Consider the following 25,374-nt stretch of genomic DNA (forward strand, 5'->3'; position numbering starts at 1 on the left):
ACCCCTCTCTGCATAGCAATTTTGCCCTTCCTGTCAATCTCAATCTCATTTTTCAAACATTTGTATTCCTTTTTGCTTTCATCAATTAAATTCAACATCTCTTCTGTTACCCATAGATTTCTACTAGCCCTTGTCTTAGTTACCTACTTGATCCTTTGCTGCTTCACTATTTCACCTCTCAAAGCTACCTATTCTTCTTCTACTGTATTTCTTACCCCTGTTCTTGTCAATCGTTCCCTAATGTCCTCTCTTACACACTCTACAGCCTCTGGTTCTTTCAGTTTATCCAAGTCCCATCTCCTTAAATTCCTACCTTTTTGCAGTTTCTTGGGTTGTTTTGGGGGAGGAGACCAGACAGCGAGGTCATCGGTCTCATCGGATTAGGGAAAGACGGGGGAGGAAGTCGGTCGTGCCCTTTCAAAGGAACCATCCCGGCATTTGCTGTGAGGGATTTAGGGAAATCACAGAAAACCTAAATCAGGATGGCCGGACGCAGTATTGAACCATCGTCCTCCCGAATGCGAGTCCAGTGTGCTAACCACTGAGCCACCTCGCTCGGTGCAGTTTCTTCAGGTTTAGTCTACAGTTCATAATCAATAAATTGCGGTCAGAGTTCACATCTTCCGCTGGAAATGTCTTACAATTTAAAACCTGGTTCCTAAATCTCTGTCTTATCATTATATAATCTATCTGAAACCTTCCACAGTCTCCAGGTCTCTTCCATGTATACAACCTTCTTTCATGATTCTTAAACCTGCATTACCCACATTTGATTCTGTATTTATAACCCTGTACTAACCTGATCAGAAGTCCTGTTCCTCTTGCCACCGAACTTGACTAACTCCCACTATATCTAACTCTTAACATATCAATTTCCCTTTTTAAATTTTCCAACTTACCTACCCGAGTCCTTAATCAGGCATTCCACACTCCAATCCATAGAATGCCTGTTTTGTTTCTGCTGATAATGACATCCTGCTGAGTATTCCCCACCTGGAGATCCGAACGGGGGACTATTTTACCAGTGGAATATTTTACCCAAGAGTATGTCATCATCGTTTAACCATACAGTAGAGCTGCATGCCCTCGGGAAAAATTACAGTTGCAGTTTCCCCTTGCTTTCAGCCGTTCGCAGTACCAACACAGCAAGACTGTTTTGGTTGATGTTACAATGAGGCACACAAGCCTCTCCACCTCCTCCATAGTTCATGGAGGAGGATATGAAAGTGTTCTTCTGTAAACTCGAGGGAGCTGCTTTGTTGGGTTCGTGGACTGGTTCAGATAAATTAGCAGTTACTCAATTAAGAATTCAGGGAGCCGCACAAAATTTTATCAGCATGGAGCCGACTTGCGTAAAATCAAAAGATAACAGTAAATTCAAAGGGAAAGTTGTTCAGAGATTCAAACGCAAAAATGCTATCAGATTCTACACAGCGCAACCTCTATAGTCCGCAAATGCAATGGGACGAATCTATTGAGCAGTTTGCCAATAGAATTCAAAACATTAATGCTCAAACACATGAGCTGGTTGAAGAAAAGAATGACAATCGGATTCAATTGTTCAAAGCCGATCAGAGTGTTTTAAATACGTTCATCCACAGGTTGTATGGCAAGGAAGTAAGCAAAGCAGTCAAGACTGCCGCGATATAAGACCTTTTAGGATGCAGTAGAAGTAGCTGTTGGCATCATGGAAGCATTAGACGGCCGAATGACACACGAAAAGAAGAGTGTCGAGTATTCAATACCAATGCTGAATGTTACAGATGTTACAAGCCTGGGCACAAATGTAAAGACTGTAAGTAGAAACAAATTAGCTACAATTGTGGGATGCAGGGCCACATATCGAGAGATTATAACAATAAAAGGAAGAGCAATAGGAGCAACAGACAACTGCGCAGATCATTAGAAGAGTACGGGGGACATATGTGCCAGCACACCGTCCACTCCCTGCCCGGGACAGTGATTCCTCTTAGCTCCACCAAAAACCAGATCGACAATGACTTTGTGATAGGTGCTGAATGTAGCGGACGACAGATCAGGCTGCTTATTGACACAGGAGCACAGACCACATTAATGTGGCGTTACACTGTCAAAAGAGACAAGGGAAGATCTTCACAGCTAAAGGTGGGCAGGTTAAACAGCGGAAAGTTACATAACTACAGAGCAACTGACGTAGAATTATGTTTAGGCCAAGAAAAATACACAACGAGAGTGCAAGTAGTTACAAACAATGAAACGTGTTACGGCGGTATTCTTGGATTTCATTTCTTGTTCACTAATGGGGCAGAGATATTTGTGCAGATAGAAAGATCAGACTAGGTCATAGAAATTACAACCTAGGAAATCATTCTTCAGATCACACTCGAAGGAGTGGCAACATTGACATCGTGGGATCGATCAATCCAACCGATGAATCATTTCCAACCCTCTGAGCCAATATACAGGTTGATCAGCCACAGCAAATTCCCCACGGAGCAGGAAAAACAATCCATGTTGAAGTCACCCCGATGCAAAGAGGGGACTCTGTTATTGACCGAGCTGTCAGATAAATGTGAGTTACTGGACAAAATGAATTGTTATGTTGCCAGAAGCATTGGCGTAGCTACCTTGGTGAGACAGAATGCAGCTAGAGTCCCAGTAACAATAACAACCATTAACAATGAGGATGTTGTATTGCCACAAGAAACGAAAGTTGCTGAAGCTTAAGTAAAAGTGATGTACTGTTTCCAAATGAAGTTGCAAATGTTGCAGTTATGTAGACAGATTTTTATAGTGCTATCGAAAACTTGCAGTCAGGAGTCAAAACTAATAATGAACTAAAGAACAAGATTTGGCAGAAGATAGAAAACTTGACAGTTGAAGAGCAGAAGATTTTAGCACCTGTTTTATTGAAGTATGCAGATCATATCCGAGAGATTCAAATTTACCAGTCATTCATCTGGTTCAGCATTATATACATACTGGAAATTCAGTACCAATCACTCAGAGACCTTACAGAATAGCATTCAGTCGAAGAGAGATGTTAGAAGAAATAGTTGAAGAACAACTGGAAGGTACCAGTTAGCTGAATGTAGTCAATTACAGTCATTGGAAAAGGAATGTACAAGGTACAGGGATGCTGTACTAGAAGTGGCTAAAGAATGTCTTGGAACAGTAGTGTGTAAAGGTAGGATGAAGCAAACAGCTTGGTGGAATGACATAGTCACGGCAACCTGTAAAAGGAAAAAGAAGGCATATCAAAAATGGCTACATACTAGAACTCAGGTAGACAGAGAAAGTTATGTTGAAGAAAGAAACAAAGCCAAGCAGATAATTGCAGCATCCAAGAAGAAATCTTGGGAAGACTTCGGAAACAGGTTGGAGACTATGGGTCAAGCTGCTGGAAAACCATTCTGGAGTGTAATTAGCAGTCTTCGAAAGGGAGGTAAGAAGGAAATGACAAGTATTTTGGACAGGTCGGGAAAACTGCTGGTGAATCCTGTTGATGCCTTGGGCAGATGGAGGGAATATTTTGATGGGTGAAAATACAATCAGTAATGTTTCAGATTTTGATGTACAATGGGATAGGAATGATGATGGAAATACGATCACATTTGAGGAAGTGGAGAAAATGGTCAATAGATTGCAGTGCAATAAAGCGGCTGGGGTGGATGAAATTAAGTCGGAGATCGTCAAATACAGTGGAATGTCAGGTTTTAAATGGCTACACGGGATAACTGAAATGGCATGGGAGTCGGGACAGGTTCCATGAGACTGAACGAAAGCAGTAATCACACCAATCTTTAAACATGGAAACAGAAAAGATTGTAACAACTACAGAGGTATCTCTTTAATCAGCGTTATGGGTAAAATCTTCTCAGGTGTTGTTGAAAGTGCAAGTATTAGTTGAGGACAAATTGGATGAAAATCAGTGTGGGTTTAGGCCTCTTAGAGGTTGCCAGGACCAAATCTTTAGCTTACGGCAAATAACAGAGAAGTGTTACGAGTGGAACAGGGAATTGTATCTATGCTTTATAGATCTAGAAAAGGCATATGACCAGGTTCCTAGGTGGAAGTTATTGTCTGTTCTACGAGATTATGGAATAGGAGGCAAACTTTTGCAAGCAATTAAAGGTATTTACATAGATAGTCAGGCAGCAGTTAGAATTGACGGTAATTGAGTTCATGGTTCAGAGTAGTTTCAGGAGTAAGACAAGGCTGCAACCTGTCTCCACCGTTGTTCATATTATTTATGGATCATATGTTGAAAACAATAGACTGGCTGGGTGAGATCAAGATATGTGAACACAAAATCAGCAGTCCTGCATATGCGGATGACTTAGTTGCGATGGCAGATTCGATTGAAAGTTTGCAAAGTAATATTTCAGAGCTAGATCAGAAATGTAAGGACTATGGTATGAAGATTAGCATCTCCAAAACGAAAGTAATGTCCGTGGGAAAGAAATATAAACGGATTGAGTGCCAAATAGGAGGAACAAAGTTAGAACAGGTGGACAGTTTCAAGTACTTAGGATGCATATTCTCACAGGATGGCAACATAGTGAAAGAACTGGAAGCGAGGTGTTGCAAAGCTAATGCAGTGAGCGCTCAGCTACGACCTACTCTCTTCTGCAGGAAGGAAGTCAGTACCAAGACTAAGTTATCTGTGCACCGTTCAATCTTTCGACCAACTTTGTTGTATGGGAGCGAAAGCTGGGTGGATTCAGGTTACCTTATCAACAAGGTTGAGGTTACGGATATGAAAGTAGCTAGGATGATTGCAGGTACTAGTAGATGGGAACAATGGCAGGAGGGCGTCCACAATGAGGAAATCAAAGAAAAACTGGGAATGAACTCTATAGATGTAGCAGTCAGGGCGAACAGGCTTAGATGGTGGGGTCATGTTACACGCATGAGAGAAGCAAGGTTACCCAAGAGACTCATGGGTTCAGCAGTAGAGAGTAGGAGGAGTCGGGGCAGACCAAGGAGAAGGTACCTGGATTCGGTTAAGAATGATTTTGAAGTAATAGGCTTAACATCAGAAGAGGCACCAATGTTAGCACTGAATAGGGGATCATGGAGGAATTTTATAAGGGGGACTATGCTCCAGCCTGAACACTGAAAGGCATAATCAGTCTTAAATGATGATGATGTCAACTGGAAGCCAGAATTACAGAATCAAGAGGTCCTGCAGATCCACCAGGGTGTCCACTGGTTGCCACTGTTAAGAAGAAATTTGTTTCTGGAGAATCACAGTTCCGTATTTGCATGGATTACTGTGCTCTGAATGCAGTAACCACACCAGACATTTACCCTTACCGAAGCTGGTAGAAACCCTGGATTACTTTGGCAGATGCCGAATTTTTTTGGTTTGTGATCTAACAAGTGGATATCATCAGCTCCTGATAGATTCCGTTTTATGAGGGCTCACACCAACACAAGCTCTCGTATACCTCGATGACGTAATAATTTTCAGCAAAAACATGAAGCAGCATACTGAAAGACTTCGAGCAGTTTTCGAGTGCATAAGAAGCGCAAATCTGTTCTTGTCGACAGATTAGTGTCACTCTGCAGAAAATTAAGTGAACTACCTCGGATATGGACTAATGAAGGTGACCATCCTGATCCAAATTAATTGACACTGTCAAGAATTTTCCAGAACAATAAAATTTAAAGGAATTACAATCATTCTTGCGATTAGCAAATTTCTACCGGCGTTTGGAACTTGAAACTGCCCTACCCACAGCTCCAGTGTTAGCCTATCCAGGTTTCAGCAAGTCCATTCTTTCAACAGATGCTACAAACTTTGCTGTTGGTGCAATTTTGTCTCAAGAAATTGATGGCCACGAACATCCAATATCATCTGCTTCCAGACAATTAAACAAAGCAGAATGTAATTACACTACAACAGAAAAGGAGCTTCGTGCTTCGGTTTTCGGTATAACACGTAACAGATGTTTTTTGACAGGAAGAGAATTCACAGACAGTGCAGTGCTTAAATGGCTATTGAGCTTAATAAGACCCAAGTTTCGGATTAACAAGGTGGGCTTTGAGACTGAGTGAGTTTCAGTTTAAATTTATTCATCGACCTGGAAAATTACACGTAAATGCTGATGCGAAGAGCTGAAGGGTGCGTGTTTGTGTTACAACAAGTCGAGAGGATGAGTTTAAAGCAGCTCAGGTGGACGATCCACAATGCAAAATATGGAAAAATGACCAATGTTTTGTTGAACTAGATGGACTGCTGAACAAGATCACTAGCAAAGGAAACTGACTAATTGTTCCAGGAAGCAAGAGAAAGCAAATTATGACAGAACGACATGATTCTTTATTGTCTGGACACTGGAGTAAAAAGGCAACAAACATTAAGATAGCTGAGCTATAATGGTGGCCAAGACGTAAACCTGACATTTCTGAGTTTGTTTCAGAACATGATTACTGGAACAAATGGAATAATTTGGGCAAAACTAAATACGGATCATGCAGCAGTGGCCAAAAGATCAGTATTCATCCCCATTCCAAAGAAGAGAAGTTCTAAAGAATGCTCAGACTACCGAACAATTGCACTTATATCACATGCTAGCAAAGTCATGTTAAAAATCTTACAAAATAGACTTCGCCATTATCTAGATCGAGAGCTACCAGAAGAAGAAGCTGGATTTAGGAAAGGAAGAGGAACTAGAGATCAAATTGCTAACATTCGGTGGATTATGGTAAAAGCAAGAGAATTCCAGAGAGATGTGTACCTCTGCTTTATTGATTACGCCAAAGCCTTTGACTGTGTCGATCACAACAAATTATGGAACGTACTGAAAAACATGGGTGTACCAGATCACCTCATTCATCTAATACAGAGTTCATACCTTGACCAAGAAGCCACGGTGAGAACTATGTATGGAACAACGAAATGGATAAAGATTCAGAAAGGGATCTGGCAAGGCTGCATACTGTCACCGTACTTATTCAATCTGTATGCAGAACATGTTATGAGGAATGCGAGGCTAGATGAACGGGAAACAGGAATTAAAATAGCTGGAATAAATGTAAACAACCTCAGGTACGCAGATGATACGATCCTGTTGGCAGAAAGTGAAGAAGAATTGAGAACACTCTTGCTGAAGGTGAAAGACGAAAGTGAAAAGGCCGGTCTTAGGCTGAATGTGAAGAAAACGAAAATTATGGCAACTACACCTACCAATTCATGGGATATGGCAAGAGAAATCATGGAGGTAGTGACCACATTCAATTATCTTGGTTCCCAGATATCTGCTGATGGCGACTGCAGCCATGAAACCCGGAGACACCTGTTGCTCGGTAGACAGGCGATGTCAAACCTTGACAAGGTTATAAGGTCCAGAGATATAACACTAGCAACAAAGATCAGTATTCTGAGGGCTATGGTCTTTCCAGTTGTGATGTATGGATGGGAGATCTGGACCATTAGAAAGGCTGAACGGCGAAGAATTGACTCCGAATTGTGGTGTTGGAGGAAACTTCTTAGAGTTCCATGGACTGCAAAGAGAACCAACAGATCAATATTGGAGCAAATAAAACCAGATTTCTCCCTGGAAGGTCTAATGTTAAAACAAAATCTGACCTACTTTGGACACACAATGCGAAGGCATGCCTCGCTGGAAAAAATATTAATGCTGGGGAAGATTGAAGGAACTAGAAGAAGAGGACGTCATAGGATGAGATTGATTGATGGCATCACAGAAGCTATGTGTTCCAACCGGGAAGGTCTACGGGAGAGTCCAAGACAGGAAAAAGTGGCGTGATTTGGTTCATGGGGTCACGAAGAGTCGGAACCGACTAAACGAATAGAGAGAGAGAGAGACGGCACCATTACAAGAACTGCCAGAGACTAGTGCACCATTCAAAAGAGTTGAACTTGATGTCATTGGACCTTTGCCTAAGACTAAAGATGGGAATAAATACACGTTGACCATGTTAGATCATTTCTCCAGATATCTTCTCACTATACCAATACCTGATCAGAGTGCCGAGACTGTGGCTAAGGTTTTTATGAAGGAGTGGATTCTAAAGTTTTGATCACCATTAAGCATAATCAGTGACCAAAGATCAAATTTCATGAATGAATTGCTTAAACAGACTTGTAAGCTAATGCAAATAACACAGCTAATAACTACTCCAATACACCCTGAAGGAAATGGACGCATTGTGCAAGTTCACAGAACAATCATTAAGATGCAAGCAGCAAGCATGACAATTGGGATGTGTGTCTTCCATACACTGTGAGCACTTACAATGCAAAAATGCGCATGTCAACTGTCCTAAGTCCACATGAAACTGTATATGGAAGAAGGCTGCATTCACCCTTGGACTTTGCTGGAGTTAGCGCACAAGCTAAAGGAGGCACGGAAGGAAATGGAACGGCGGAATCATTTATCTTTCCTGCAGCAAGCAAAACAACTCGATCACCAAGCAGTTGCACCACAGTATCGAGTTGGACATCTTGTCTACCTGAGCAATGCAGTGTTAAATAAGCGTCAGGTCAAAAAGTTTAAGTAGTTCTGGGAAGGACCATATCCAACCTTGGAGGCGTTGTTGCCAGTCACTCTTAAGCTTCAACTGCCTTTTCTTTCGACTGTTGTTCATGTAAAGCTATTTCTGGGCAAACTTCCTGTAGCATCGTGAGACGACGATGAGGACCAACCGAGGGGCTGACCAGCTGTTCCTAAATTCAGGACACGGGCAGCGCGAGATCGCAGTCCAGACTTCAAGGCCGAGGCGTCGGCTTACACCGAGCGATGCAGTCCCAGACACCCCTACAGTCTTCGCAGATGCATGTAGTGTGAGTGAGTGTAAAACGTGTGTTTATTTCTTAACCATGTGCATATATGTATATGTTGTGCAAATACAGAATGCAGCTATTACACGAAGTGCGCAAGTGTAACTAAATCTTATTCCACAAGTCACCACAAGAGACGCATTTGTATTATATTTATTGTTTAACTCTAGTTAACCGTGTTTATTGCAATTCTAATTTTTATTATGACAATGTGTTCAATTAATGCTATAGTAGTAGTACCACAAACAGGTGTTTCGTTTGAACCATGGCCAGACACGGTAGTTTCAAACAAACAATGTTAAGCCTGTATTTAAATACAATTTGAGTGAGATTCAACAACAATTCAATTCTGTTAAGAAGCAAATTGATTTGATTCGTTCAGTCACAGATAATGATTCAGTTTTGGAAATGGGAACGTCTTGGTATAACACTCTGAATACTGCCAAAACGCAGGTACAGTCTACATTTGCTGATTATGGAAAAGAGATTACCTAACTGTTTCTTATGACCTAGCATGTGGCTGACTAATATTACGGCACTTGCAGGACGTAATATTACGTTGCTGCAGTCACTGTTATTTTCCGTGGTATCTAACATATATTTATGTCACCCGCAAAGTCTGTGTGGTCTACATACATTGTAGTCACTGCTGTGACTGCTAGATGGCAGTAGTAGCTTCATTGGAAAAATTTTCCTTGCTGAAACCTATGTTATTGTTGCTTACTTCGTAGGCTCTACCTGACTTCCAAGTTCTCTCCATTTCGTGCATTTTATGTGCTGTTGTGTTGATTTTGTGTACAACACATGCCGTAAAGAGGAGAAACGTTTGGAGCAAATGATTTACAAAGTCCTTGATGAGTCTACAGACAACCAAAAAGGAATATTTGACGACAATTCACATTATATATCATCTAAAAATAGTGGTAAGTCAAGATTTGTTTGAAGTTGAGTTTCTGCATACACCTATCATATTATTTTCACAGATTTTGTCATTATGATTCATTCTCCTGCAGATATACTATGAAATGAATCTGAGCATGATTCATCTTCTACATCTACACCTACTCAGAGTAGAAAGAGGTCTAAAAGTGACTGGACCAATGCAGATGAAATTCCTGACATAGCTGTGTACCCAGGTCCTCATGGAGTGAAACACAATGGAGCACTTGATGAATGAATCAAGCAAACCTTTAGATGTACTCCTATTTCTTTGATAGTGCTCTAGTAACAGCCATGAAGCAGCCCATGAAATTTTATGCAATACAAAGACAGGCAAAGCTAAGGTCTGACAATAAGCTCCTGCCTAGTTCAAGGTTCAAACAATGAAAAACTGTGATGATAGCAGAAAGGACACTATTTGTTGCTATTTTGCTGCATATGACAATAAGTGAGAGGCCACAGCACTGATCCGGTTGTCAGCTGTAAGTAATTGTTGCTCCCGTGTTTTGTCAAGGAACAGATTTATACATACGAGGGCGGTTCAGAAAGTAACCTCCGATTGGTCACAGTGCGGGTTGTGGGGGGAGTAGCGATGCCATCTGTGCGTTCACGCACTCAACAGGTCAGTCGGCATCAAGCCGTGGTCGAGTGAACGTCGTACTTGCGCTAGTTTAGTTTTTTTGGCAGTTTGAAATGTGTGCTGCAATAGAAAACCCCGCCAAATGTGAAGTGCGTGCTGTCAAAAGGTTTTTTACAGCCAAAGGATATTCTGCAGCAGCTATTCATCGTGAGCTTTGTGCCGTGTACGGACCAAGAGTTATGAGTGAAGGAGTTGTCCGTGAATGGGTACGTTTATTTAAAAGTGGACGAGAAAACGTTCATGATGAAGAGAGGAGTGGTAGACCATCATTGGTGACTGACGAACTCGTTCAGACAGTTGATGCAAAAGTTCGTGAAAATCGACGTTTCTCAATGTCGGAGTTGTCTACTGGTTTTCCACAGATTTCTAAGACTCTCTTGTACGAGATAGTGACAGCAAGATTGGGTTACCGTAAGTTCTGTGCACGATGGGTGCCCAAAATTCTTACCGACCACCACAAAACTCAAAGAATGGCCTCTGCATTAGACTTTCTGTCACGTTATGAGGACGAAGGAGAACCATTGTTAAACAGAATCGTGACCGGTGACGAAACCTGGATTAAGTACGTGAACCCTGAGACAAAAGAACAATCAAAGATGTGGGCACATTCAAATTCGCCTACCAAACCAAGAAAAGCCTCGCAAGATTTTTCTGCCAGAAAACTGATGGCAACGGTGTTTTGGGATGCCAAAGGGGTGTTGTTGGTTGAATTCATGGAACGTGGTACGACCATTAATCAAGACGTGTACTGTGAAACAATAAAAAAGTTACGACGGGCTATACAGAACAAACGCCGTGGTATGCTGACTTCCGGTATCGTTTTTTTGCACGATAACGCCCGTCCTCACTCTGCTCGCAGAACAACGGCCCTTCTTGAGTCCTTCAAGTGGGACGTTATCAACCATCCACCTTACAGCCCAGACCCGGCGCCAAGTGATTATCACCTCTTCATGCATTTGAAGAAATGGCTCGGGTCACAGCGGTTTGATGACGACGAAGAGCTCAAAGATGCGGTCACAGGCTGGCTCCAGGCACAAGCGGGTGATTTTTATGCAGAAGGAATTTCAAAGCTTGTGAAGAGATACGATAAGTGCCTCAATCGCTATGGAGACTATGTAGAAAAATAGTGCAAAGATGTAGTTGTAAGATGTATATATTAAAATATTTTTATTTAACTTGGTGTATTTTTTTAAATCAACCGGAGGTTACTTTCTGAACGGCCCTCGTATATTACACAGCTCTACAAAATAAAATTTTTTTTTCGTTGCCAGGGAAGTTTGAACGAAAATGGGATATTGTTATGATACTCATTCCGAGTATATTTGTACTTTTTCCAAATTGGCTCTGGTTTTTGAGATATAGGTTATTTGTGGAAATGAGAGTTTCATGTGGATAATATCGAGTGCAGGGTCCATATATGGTGTAATGTATTTGCTACCTGTTTTTTAATTAGTGATATTGTACTATCTTTATTAAACAATTGTGCTCAGGGAGTGCATCTGTGTGGTTGAGGATTACATCATGCAAACATCACACTGTCAGCATGTGTTCAGTCCTGTTGTGCGGTGCGTGTGTTGAAGATATTGAGGGTTGTGCAGATTTGAATTCGGCGGTACTCGACATTCATTTGTTGGCCGAGGTAATCCCCGCAACAGCCGATAGGTAGCGTTCAGTGTAAACAAGAAAAATGGCGATGGTCGAAAGTCACACACATGTGCAGTGCAGCTTCAAGGAGATAGAACCTTTTCATTGTGACGTAGCAAATAAGAGGCGAGTATTCATTTCACACAAAACAATTAATGATGTTTGTTGGATGTGATTGACATGCAAATACAAGAAAGTTCTGCATAATATGTAGTATTTGTGCAATTTTGTTTTAGGAAAACATGAGTTCTTCACGCCGTCTTTGCGTGAACCATCCAGATGAGTTCTGCTACATTTGTGGTGAATACGTTCTTCAAAAGAACAGGAAGAATATCACTCCTTTTGTGAAGGAAGCGTATCTGGCATATTTCGGAATTAAACTTGGAGATCAAGACAAGGCGTGGGCACCCCATAAAGTTTGTAAATGCTGTGTGGAGTGTTTACGGCAGTGGACAAAACGAAAAAGGAAAAGCTTAAACTTCGGAGTGCCTATGGTATGGCGAGAGCAGAAGAACCATACAGATGATTGCTATTTTTGCATTGTTAATGTGAAAGGTTTTAATAGGTTCAAAAAACGAAAGTGGGAATATCCCGATTTGGAGTCAGCAAGAAGACCGGTGGTGCACAGCAACGATGTTCCTGTACCAACCTTCACAACATTACCCACGCTAACATCATCAGATGACGATGTGCACGGCGAGGAATGTACAAGTAGTGGTTCGGAATACGAAGGACGTGAGACACAACCCCAGCAGTTCGACCAGAAGGAGCTCAGTGACTTGATACGAGAACTCAATCTTTCAAAGCAAGCATCAGAACTCTTAGCATCCAGGCTTAAGGAAAAGAACTGTCTTCATCCAAGTGTTAAAATAACAGCTTACCGGATGAGAGAAGAAAACCTTCTTCCATACTTCAACCAAGAAGAGGTTATAGTGTATTGCAGCAATATACCTGGACTTTTACTTGAATTGGGGCTGCCGGAATATAGACCAGAGGACTGGCGTCTCTTCATAGACAGTTCCACTAGAAGTTTAAAATGTGTTCTCCTACACAATGGCAATCGTTACGCATCTATTCCAATTGCCCACTCAACAAAACTTTGTGAAGCATATGCTAACATCAAGATGGTTCTGCAGAAAATTCAGTATATGCAGCACCAGTGGTTGATTTGTGTTGATTTGAAAATGGTGAACTTCTTGCTTGGACAACAAAGTGGATACACAAAGCACCCATGTTATATCTGCATGTGGGATAGTAGGGCAAAGCACGAACATTGGAAGCAGAAAACATGGCCTCCAAGGGAACATATGGCTGTTGGTGAAGCAAACATCATTAATGAACCTCTGGTTAGTAGGGACAAGATTGTTCTTCCACCATTACATATTAAGTTAGGACTAATGAAGCAATTCACCAAAGCTTTAGACAGAAATGGTAATTGCTTCACATACATCTGCAATACGTTCCCTGGACTCAGTAGTGAAAAACTTGAAGGCAGGAATATTTGATGGTCCTCAAATTCGCAGGCTCATCAACGATACCAATTTTACAAGTGTCATGACTGTCACTGAAGCATCGGCCTGGAACAGTTTTGTCGCTGTTGTAAAATGTTTTTTGGGCAATCATAAAGCTCCCAATTACGAGGAACTGGTCAAAAACATGCTCACTAACTTTCAAAACTTAGGAGCTAACATGAGCATAAAATTGCACTTCCTTCACAGCCACTTGGATCGATTTCCTCGTAATCTAGGTGATTTCAGTGAGGAACAAGGAGAGCGGTTCCATCAAGATATGAAAGGAATAGAGGAAAGATATAAAGGAAGATGGGACAGGCATATGATGGCAGATTATTGCTGGAATCTGCAACGTGACTGTTCTGAAGAGACCTATAAAAGGAAAGCGTGCAGGAAGCAGTTCGTCATGGACGGAAAATGATATACTTATAGAGAAACTTTTCAATTATGTTTTATACATGGACAAATGCCTATCAGGTTTTCATAGAAGCTATTTATAAAGATTATTTTCTTTTTTCATTGTAGTTTGTAGCACTCGAGTTCAGTATTAGCAATTTTTTCTAATTTTTTGAATAAATCATGCATTATCTCAAAAACTAGAGCCAAACTGCATAAATGGTTGCTATATTCGTCCTCAGCACCACTAACCCATCCTAAAGCCACTCAAATATCCTTGGCAAGAAAATGAGTGTTGACCAGTGTTATCTATGTTTCACCTCAATGGCAACAAACAAGCAAAGAAGAAAGGTGAAAAAGGATATGATGCCCTTTATGAAGTTACACTTCAATTCAACAAGGGAAAAATTTCAAATTATTTACTATCCAAGAGAAGCTGTAACAACTAAACAAGTATGGTATGAAGCTGTATACTTTGCTGAATCCAGAACTGGTTTTATATGGAATTTTGACGTGTACCACAGAAAAGGTGAAGAACAAGATAAGAGTGCTTCTACTATTGTGATGCGTTTTGACTGGTAAGCTGCTGGGTGAAGGATACAAGGTGTTTGTCAACCATCTCTACAAGAGTGTACAGTTAGCTGAACAATTACGTAAAGAGAATACTGGTCTTGTGGAACAGTAATGAAGAACAGGAAAGGCCTGCCAAAAGCACTAAAGGAGGCAAAGCTAAGCAAAGGGAACAAGTTTTCCGCTGCAAAGGAAACGTGCTTGCTTTGCTTTGGAAGGATAAGAGAGATGTTTGGATGGTCAGCACAAGACACACAGCAACAATGCTGAGTGTCACAACACCACCACCACCACCACCACCAACAACAACAACAACAACAAAATCAATAGAAAAAAATGAAACCTGCAGCAATTGTTGATTATAATCAACACAAAGCTGGGGTGGACCTATTTGATCAATGACTGTCTATGGTGCTCTGGAACACAAAACAGTGAAATGGTGGAGGAAGCTGGCTTTTTACTGTATTGTAATGGCAGTATCAAATTCCTGCATACTGCACAACATTATAACAAAGACGAAATTAACTACAACAAAAAGTTCTTGGAGATAATATGTAAAAGATTGATGTTGTCTGTTGGGGAGGCAGAGAGCGTTTCTTGAGGGTCTGGAAAAGTAGCTGGACACTCAGAAAAGCACTTCCCTAATCGTGTCACCATTTCAGAAAGGAAGAAGAAAGGTAAAAGAAGGTGTGTGGTATGCAGTGAAAAGGAAAAAAATTTTAACAGGGAAGGCTGGAAGAAAGGATACATTATTTGAGTGCGCTGAATGTAATGTTGGGCTGTGTATCTCGCCTCGCTTCAAGTACTACCACTAACACTAAAATTCACTTCTATTTTGCATTTTGTTTGTAAATATGATGTAGAAAGGAATTAAACAGAAAGATTGTTTGTTTGCTTATGTCTGTCAATACCAGAATTCTTTTTCAATTTTTTTTCCTGCAATAAATACTACTGAATTGAAATTTCACACGTGTATTCAGTTTTGACACTATCAGTACCAAAATTAGTGTATAAAGTAGAAAGTCCAATAAATCTAAAAAGTTTCGAAATTCCAACTACAGATTTTTATACACAAGTTATAACTTCCACAAAAACAAATTTCAGCCAGTCCGCAGGAAATGGCAGCTACCTAAGACACTAGCACCTTTTGTCACACAAAACCTCGATCAGGCGCAAACATGCCTGGTTATATTTTGGAGGAAATGTCCTTCGTTCTGTATTTGGTACTTTAACAAGTTGAGATCTATTAGATGTTACAGATGGAATTTTATCCCTTGAACAAGTCTAGTACAAATTCAATTAACCTGTCTAATGAAATAATTGTATTAAGGAATATGCAAAGAGCCATTACTAATAATATAGTTTTTATCGAACAAATTGTAAAACAATTTATTACACATTTCAAGATGATTTGTGGCGAGATGAACGCAACCATCCACAAGCTCTTTGAAGGATTGAATGCTGAGAGTGCTAACTTAGATTTAAACACTCTGCTTTTAACAATTACTGACAGTCTATCAAATGCTAGAATTGATGCTCTTGATTTAGGAGCAGCTCTAAAAAGTAGTTCAAATGACTGCTTAAGCAGTGTACTATTGCATCCAGAACAATTCTTACAGATGCTACCATTAATTGAAAGTAAGTTAGATGAGACATCTATTGTGATTTATCCTGTTAATTCTTGTAATTTAAATGCTTGCTACAAGTTAACTACAACATAATCTTTAATGACCGAGGAAGAATGAATGATTATTGTTTCTATACCAATGCCACAGCCAAGCATAATTTTGAAATGTATAAAATTTGTACTTACCCTGTCAAGTTGCAACAAGCAGGCCTTCACGTCATGTATCAGCTAAAGGACTATTTACTGACCAGTAAGGACCTAAGGTATTTTTTAAACTCTAAATAAGCATGATATGTATATATGTAAATGTAATCATAAGTTAATTTGCTCAGAATCAGCAGTATTTTTAGGTAGTAGTACGTTTAGCTGTGAGAAAGAATTGTTTATGAATAATCCTCCACAAGACGATTGCCCAAGGAAGTTTACACATCCTTAACAGCCATTTCTTAAACGATGATCTGAAGGTATAATTTATTCTTTCAATTCACTCTCAATGTCAAATTTATATGTAAAACTTCGGGTACGCCGGATCAACCATTCACACTCAAACTAAAAGGTAGTGGATTAATTTTAAATGTCACCCATTGTGATTTATAATGTGATCTGTTTGATATGCCTTCTGTATTACCAACTACTTTTCATGCAACTGGAAAGCTCCCATTAACGAGAATTTTACCAGTTTACTATAACAAATCATACATACTAACATATGCAAACCATTCTTTGTCCAGTTTCCCAATGGATAATGATTTAATTATGGATATCCTAGAAGATATAATTACTAATAAAAATGAGTTAACTTCATTCAAGCACCAAATAGCTACTAAGTCTTTTGACTCTACAAGTACTGTTCACCCATACTTGATTGTCAGTATTGCGTTGTTCTTACTTTTATTGATTTGTCTTGTTTCTACTGTACACGTCATATACTAAGATGCAATTTTATAAGACCGCTCATCAGTACCAGTAATTACTGTGTCTGCAAAACAAGATAAATATTGCTATGTCTTCCGATACCGGGGCTGGCAAAACTAAAGTCATGGATGGCCAGCTGGTCATGTTGAGCCACATTTGGTAGCTCATCTTCTTTGGGGGGTACGGTGTCAGCGTTACAGGCTTGGACGCAGCCATCAAGTGCAGGTACGAGTGCGAGCTGGCGTTACCGTGGAATGAGGACAAACTTCGGTGTCAGTATACACCAGCCGTAGAGCGGCTCCCCACACGCAGTAGTCATGTTGCGTCGCTGGCCACCTGCACAGGCAAAACTGTTTCCAATGCATGTAGTTTTGACACAGAATTAGCCTTTTGTGGCTCACAATGGAGTCTCGACAAATCTGTCTTTTTTTGTGGTAAAAATGGAAATGTCGTGTGGCTAGGGCCTCCCGTCGGGTAGACCGTTCGCCTGGTGCAGGTCTTTCGATTTGATGCCACTTCGGCGACCTGCGTGTCGATGGGGATGAAATGATGATGATTAGGACAACACAACACCCAGTCCTGAGTGGAGAAAATTTCCGACCCAGCCGGGAATCGAACCCGGGCCCTTAGGATTGACAGTCTGTCACGCTGACCACTCAGCTATCAGGGCGGACGCAGTTATCACCGGTCAGTGTAGCAAGCACGTTATTATAAATGTCTTTATAGAAAAAAAGTGGTTATGGTTAACAACTCTTAGTTCGCATATTTCTGTACCTCTTGGACCCAATACCTGCAATAATCCTGACAAATGCCAGGGGAGGCCCTCAGCCAAGGATACAAACCTCATAATTGCCTTATACAAAATACTCAACACCAAAAACCTAACATCCTGTTTAGTTTTATTGGTAGACAATACCCCAAGCCACCCCTCCATGTGACAAAAGCCCAATAAATGGACCAGTATGCTACTGAGCGGATAAAACGGCATTACAAGAAGTAGTGAGTCATTACTTTGTTAGAGAAAACATAAGACGGTTGTGATCTTTTTGAAGCAACATAAAATGTACAACTTATAAGGTTGGCAAAGAAGTTGTTGAGACTGCAATTAAATGATTATATCTGCAACTTAGGTTACATAATTTCAAAGATTTAAAAGCACACTTGTTGCCTCTTTCGTTGCTCAGTAGAGTCAGTTGTTTCTTTTTTTCCAATTTAATAAAATCAACTTACCGTTTAACATTTTGTTAGTGTTACGTAAATGTGAAAAACTGAAAATTTATCAGGTTATGGGTCCAGGTTTGTTTTAAAACTGAATTTGTAATAAAATACCTGGCCATGAGTGGACTCGCACCTACAAGTTTTTCAAGATGGCAACTGAAGAGGGAAAACATTGTACTCCTTTATTCAATGGAACAAATTTCAAGAACTGGAAATTCAGGGTGGAAACTCTTTCAAGGACGTGGAACTCTTCCTATTTGTGCCAGTGAATCATTTCACAAAGGTGTAATCTATGGACAGAGACGGAGACACGCAGCATGCCACAAAGGAAACATGACAGGCAGAGCTGTCTAAACAATATCGCAAATTTAAGTCTCATTGAATGCACTGCCGACTGTCACTTGGAATATGTGACAGCGAAAGTAACCCCCCTTTTGATTTATGTGCATTTCTGTGCAATACGTTAGAGAGAGAAGGAATTATTAGTCAACTTTTGCTGAGAAAGCACTCAATTATGAAATTCAATGCAACAAGTAATATAATAGTCAATCACTTTCTGAAAGTTTGATAAATTGATTCGAGATTCACATTCAACTGGAGCTACTGTTAAAATTGACATTATGTGCCATCTACTTTTAAAGATGCCTGCAGAATACATTGTGGTGGTCACTTGCAGTTGAAACGTTTTCTATGAAATACTTGATGCTGAGCTTCGTGGAATATAGGCTATTATGAAGAGTCTAGGTGGAAGGGAGTCACTGGGAAAAACAAAAATTATTACACAGCATCTCCTACAGCTTTCCAGACTCAACGGTATCAAAAAAAGATTCATCAGATGCCAGCAAAACAAGAAATCAGCAAGGTACTTTGAGGAACTCATTCAACTTTACTTGTGATCCTTGTGGAAAGCCTGGTCACAAAAGCACTAACTGCTGACACGGAGCCAGCAACTCAGTGATCATGGCTAATGTCAAAGAGGAATATGGTTTTTGTTTTGCAACGTCAAGTGTAGCTCAATCAGTGAACAACATAAACTGATTCTTGAACTCTGGAGCAATGCGACACTTAATTAACAGAAAGATACCTCTCACTAATTTAAAAAAAAGAAAAAACACTGGAACAATGAATTTAAGTTACATTAGCTCAGTCAGGCATTTTTCTGGGCACTACAGTAAAAGGAGAAATTAAAGTCCTAGTGTTCTAAAAGGAAAGGAAATTCAGATAACAATTAAAGTCATTTTATCTGCATCTGATCTTAATTATAATCTGATGTCAGTTACAAAATTGGAAATGAATTGTTTCAGTATCACATTTGGAAAAGCTCAATGTTTAGTTAAAAAGGAAAAACAATTTCCATTGTGAATATGAACGAATCTCAGCTATGTCTTTTTTAAATTTTTTGCAATGTTTAAAGCTTTGGCAGCTGCTTCAGCTGAAAGTAATGCGGAACTGTGGCAAAGCAGATAGGGCATTTGAGTTATGATAGCATTAAAAACCTTCAGTCACAATTTGATGGTATGGAACAGGACACTTCAACAATCCCCACGGAATGATGTTCAGAACCTGCGAAGGAAAACATTCACAGCTGTGATACACTCAGACTAGGAAACATGTCATCAGACCTCTTGAGCTGATCTACAGTGACCTGTGTGGGATATCATGGGAATCATTTGGCAGTATGTAGTCACTTGGATCGATGACTACACTTTTCACAGTGGCTACACATTGGAATCTAAGTCTAGCTGAAGATGTTTCATGCCATGGCTACAGATCATTTCAACTTGAAGATCAGCACACTGTGCTGTAACAGTGGTCATGAATGCATATTGAACAAGTTGAAGCAATTTTTTGGAGAACAAGAAATAGAATTTGAGTTTAAAATCAGATACGCTCCTCAGCAAAATGTGAGAAAGCTCTCTGTTTCTTACTTCAATGTGAATTAAAGAAGACATTCTGGTCAGCAGCTGTTCGCACTGCCATATACCTCCAAGTCCTACAGCGGCTTTGGAAGGAAACGTTTCTGCAGCTTTGTGGTACAACGAGAAAGCTGACTTGAGTAACCTGAAGGTATCTGGATGTATTGCTTATCTCCTGGTACCATAGGAATTGAGAGAGGGGAAGTTTGACAACAAGCCCTTGAAGTGCTACTTTACTGGCTACTGTCCTAACAGCTAAGACTTTAGTGTCCAGAGGCAGGAAAAACAGTCACAGGAAGGAACATTGTTCCCCGTGAAGGAAGATCTGACCTCAAAAGCATACCAATTGAGGACTGGATTCGAGAACCTGTGCAGGAATTGACCACTGATGAAGAGTAAACTGAAAAGGAAGCTGTTAGACATTCTACCAGGAAGAGGAACCCTCCAGTTGAATATGCTGTTCTTGCACTGAATGCTGAATCATTTGTCGAAGACATACCGAAAAGCTACAGAAATTGCTACTTGTGAAGATAAGATCTCCTATAAAGGAAAACAAGACTTGGATCTTTGTTAAATTACTCCCTAGAACAAAGGCCATCAGCAGTAAGTGGGTGTTCAGGCTGATGGACAAGGATGTAAATATCATAAGCAACAAGGCTGGACTTGTGGCTGAAGGATGTTCACAGAAAAAGGGGTTTGACTACAAGGAAACATGTGCACCAGTGGCTCAGTTTGCAACTGTTAGAATGATGCTAGTTGTTACAACCCAACAAGGAATGGTTCTGTAACAATCTGATGTTGCCGAAGCTTTTCTTCATTGATTGCTCAAGGAAGAAATGTACATGGTTATTCCTGAAGGAGTGGCTTTTCCTGAAGAACTGAAAGACATAACTGGTTTGGTTTGCAGTTTACAGAGGTCTTTATATGGCTTAAAGCAAGCACCAGTAGCATGGCATCATTCTATTCACACATTTTTTATCTCTGTAAGATTCACTCAGTCAGAAGCAGATAACTGTCTTTACTATACAATCTTAAAGGAACTTGTCATTTCCATAGTGCTCTATGTTGATGACATTCTGACAGCAGGAAATAATAGAGAGGAAATAGACAGAGTGAAATTTACATTAAAATATATGTTTAAAATAAAAGAATTGGGAGAACCACAATCATTCTTGGTAATCGAGATTTCAAGGAAAAAAGGAGAAATGTATTGACCAACCATCATGTTTGAATGTTGAATCCACAACGATTCAACATTCAAGATGTAACCCAGTAAAGACAACTATAGAAGTCAAACTGCAAATTTTTGTGCTGTGGTCAAAAATTCTTGAGCAGATAACAAAACAATCCATCAGAAGAACTCTGTAGATGCTTGAAAAAGAGTTTTGAGATATATCAAAGGAAACATCAATATGAAACTACATCATAAAAAAGGAACTCATGAAGTTCTTCCAGCCTATGCTGATGCAAACTGGAACAAAATGGCAGACAAGATCTATCTTACATTATTTGTTAGGCCTACAATTTTTTGGAAACACAATGTGCTGGGCAACGAAAAAACATACTAGTGTTTCTCTGTCTTGTACAGAGGCAGAATGTATAGCTCTGGCAACAGCTGTTGCTGAGTTACTCTGCCTGAAATACTTGCTGTCCAGCAGTAATCAAATTCCACTCCATTTACCAATTTGTGTATCCGGGGGGTGGAGGGAGGGATGGAGGGTGGGGGTGAGGACGTCATTGAGGCACATTAAAGTTATACTTAACTTCATGCATCAACTTCACCACCGCCAAAGCACGTACATTTGGAGAACTCCTGGATCCGTCGCTTTGAGAAGCTTGTTGGGTTTATCTTAATTTTTGTTAATGTTAAATGTAATATCATTGAACTGAGGAGAGGTGGTGAGACTGCAATTTAATGATTATGTCTGCCATTTATGTTAAGTAATTTCAACAATTTAAAAGCACACTTGTTGTCGTTTTTTATTGCTTCAGTTGTTTCAGGTTCTCCTTCCTTCAATATAATAAAATCAACTAATAGTTTTAACATTTTCCGAGTGTTATTTAAGTTTATGAAACTGAAAATTTATCAGAACTTAATAAAATCACTCAATGAAAATCATGGAAGAAGGTGTCCTAACCTAAATCAAGAGTAAGAACTCCCAAGCCATATACTGAAGATTTAGTCACTGATTTACAATCTCTTCAAAATGATATATAGCCTGCTGATGTTGAGGAGTGGCTAGCAGAAGGTGACATCGCTGCTGTCACCAATGGAGAATTTTATGATGATCAGGACATCAATCTTGTTTTGCAGCAGCAGTATATTGTTGAGCAAGAGGAGTCAGATGATGAAGAAAAGGAAGAAGAAAAGATCAGCCAATCTGCATCAAAGGATGCATTAGAGACTGCCCTCAGTATCTGGAACAACAGCCACCTGCTACAACTATCATGAATATACTGTAGCAAATAAGTGGCATATGCTGCCACGAATTCAGGGTTTAAGAAATTGACACACAGAAAAAACCACTGTACACTAAGTGGCTTTTCAATTTGTAAGGTTTCGTTTTCTTTTCTCTTTATTAGAAATTTAATTCCTTTACTTAATTTTATTATGAAACGGAAAGTTGCCACTCACCATATGGTGGAGATGCTGAGTCACAGATAGGCACAACAAAAAGACTGTCACAAATAATGCCTTCATCAAAAACACACACACACACACTACAGTTGCCTGAGACTGCAGTCAGTGTGAGTGTGTGTGTGTGTGTGTGTGTGTGTGTGTGTGTGTGTGTGTGTGTGTGTGTGTGTCATCTATTTTTGATGAAGGCTTTATTTGTGACAGTCTTTTTGTTGTGCCTATCTGTGACTCCACCTCCGCTATATGGTGAGTGGCAACTTTCCTTTTCATAATATTGTTACATTCCATCCTGGATTTTCCATTGTCTGATTTTAGTTAATTTTGATTTATTACATTGTTTTGAGCTCTATAAGTGACTTGTTCCATTCACCTTAGATTAAGCAATATTTTTAGCATCCTTAGCATCTTTTGGTCCCAAAAGCAACAGTTAATCGAGATTCTACTGCAATTACACAGAAGGAAAAGACAAATGCAATATTAGGCTTCTATCAACAATGAAATACTCAACTCCATGAAACACACTAACCTGGTGCACTTTATTGATAATAGATCTTTTATCCTCCTCCATCTCAGCATTTCCTTGAAAGTCAGAAACCTTGAGGTAATCCTCAAGTAGATTTTCTTCAGGAAATATTTTGGGCAACACAAACCTTAGCAATGCCCACAATTCATTAATATCATTCTGTAAAGGTGTTCCAGTCAATAAAAGTCTACTGCGGCTTCTGTGGAATTTTAGGGTGCTGAAATGCAAGAAATAATAAATTGTACATTTTTAGAAAGCAAAAACAAGTGCAAATGATTCCAGAGCACTTCTAGATACCATTCTGAAAATGGAATATTACCTTGTAATGGTCGAACAATTGTTGACTGAGCAGGTCACATTTTATTACAATATAACTACTCAATGAACCTCACAGTACTGAAACATACATACCTAATAAGGAAGCGTGATTCCTAATGACTTACAATATAGAGTACAGCATTATTTAAATATCTCGCCAATTCTTGCACCAAGCACTGATAATCCAGAAGAAATCTAGGATTTCCAAACAGTTCTGCTATCTTTTTTTAAATTGTAACAGTCAGATAGCCTCAATGTAACAAAATTAGCTCCATTATACACTTTGTTAATAGTGATTATCTTAACTCAATTTTTTTAATAAATATGTCTGACACTGCTTCCTCTATCTTGAAGATGATATATTGGATTCTCTTTTCACAGAACCACATATGCCATCTAATTTTCTTGTTTACTAACTGATGAAGTGAAAATGTACTGACAGCTTCCTGAAGTCAGTAATTCTATTTACAGTGTACTAGATGTGGAGAGAGACTGAAGTGAGTTTAAGTCTGCATGACTGCTGTTTGAGAACTTTTGTCTATTCCTAACGGGGAGCAAACACTGTTGGAAAAAAAAAAAAAAAAAGATTGTTCATGAACTTAAAAATTATTCCATAATTTTACAACAAATCAGTATCACAATAAATTCCTCCTAACAACAGAGAGTTATTAGGTTGATGTGCAAGTTCATAGTGTTTTTCCAGAAGCTTATTAAATTCTGTCCACATAACAGAGACATTAAGCATCAATAATATATTCTCCTTCATTATTTACAACAGTCTGCCAACACTGGAGTAACTGTTAGATACCGCAATTGTGCAAGACACATGGTTTTGAGGCGAACAACTCATCAAACCATGTTCATGTTCAGAGCACATTTTCATCCAGAAAGAAAGTTCCTTAGAGATTCTTCAACGAATAATGGAAAAGGTGAAAATCTGAGGGCACAAGATCATGTGAATAAAGTGTGTGCATGACTTTCTCAAGCCAATTCCTGTATAGTGTTTTTTGTCAGTCTAGCAGAATGCAGGCGAGCATTCTCATGGAGTAGCATCACTTCAGTCTTCTGGGTCTTTGTTCTTGGGATTATGTAAAACATCTCAGTTGTTACACCTCAGAGAAGCAATTTGTAGTAAACCCAACCGTCGCTGTTCCACCAGATGCATATCGTCATCTTCTTTGAGTGCACACAGGTCTCTCAGAGGGGAGTTGCTGACTTGTTTGTGGTCAACCATTCCTTTCTTTCTCTTATGTTAACATAAAGACACCATTTTTTGGGAAGACCTTTGATGAAGATGAAAAAAGGAGAAGTTTTGAAAGATCTCTGATGTGCAGCAACATATACGCTGCGTATTTTTGTATTACAAAAGTATAAATTCAAATTGCACCAAACACAGCACGTTAGTTTCCACAGAGTTGAAATCGAGATTACGATGCCCTTTTGTAAACCAATCATATCTCGCCAGCCGATGACAGCAGATATTCAGAGTGTAGAACACCTGTTGTAGTCAACCAACAGCCAGATAACTATTATGTAACGTGAACACACCATAAGGAAAAGTTAATGGTTCATGCTAACATACATAGTGTAGCTACAAGAAAAGCTAAGCTTTCACATACAATATTGGCCTCTAAGATTAAAAAGCTACAAGAGAAGCTAATCTTTCTTGTGTGTGTTATACTTTAAGATACATCAGACAAATGTGCCAGTAAATTTAAAATCTGGGCT

The 25,374-nt window shown here is 39.6% G+C and overlaps 1 protein-coding gene across 3 annotated transcripts in view; it reads right to left on the reverse strand.

Annotated features, from left to right (window-relative positions):
* LOC126195020 (uncharacterized) overlaps window positions 1-25,374 on the reverse strand; it is a 170,521-nt gene that overhangs the window by 76,692 nt on the left and 68,455 nt on the right. For all 3 annotated transcript variants that reach the window (XM_049933454.1, XM_049933455.1, XM_049933453.1), the window contains exon 12: window positions 23,332-23,545. In XM_049933454.1, coding sequence (XP_049789411.1) covers window positions 23,332-23,545 — 214 coding nt within the window. The remainder of the gene's footprint in view (window positions 1-23,331; window positions 23,546-25,374) is intronic.

This window comes from Schistocerca nitens, chromosome 7, assembly GCF_023898315.1.
Source record: "Schistocerca nitens isolate TAMUIC-IGC-003100 chromosome 7, iqSchNite1.1, whole genome shotgun sequence".
Taxonomy (NCBI): domain Eukaryota; kingdom Metazoa; phylum Arthropoda; class Insecta; order Orthoptera; family Acrididae; genus Schistocerca; species Schistocerca nitens.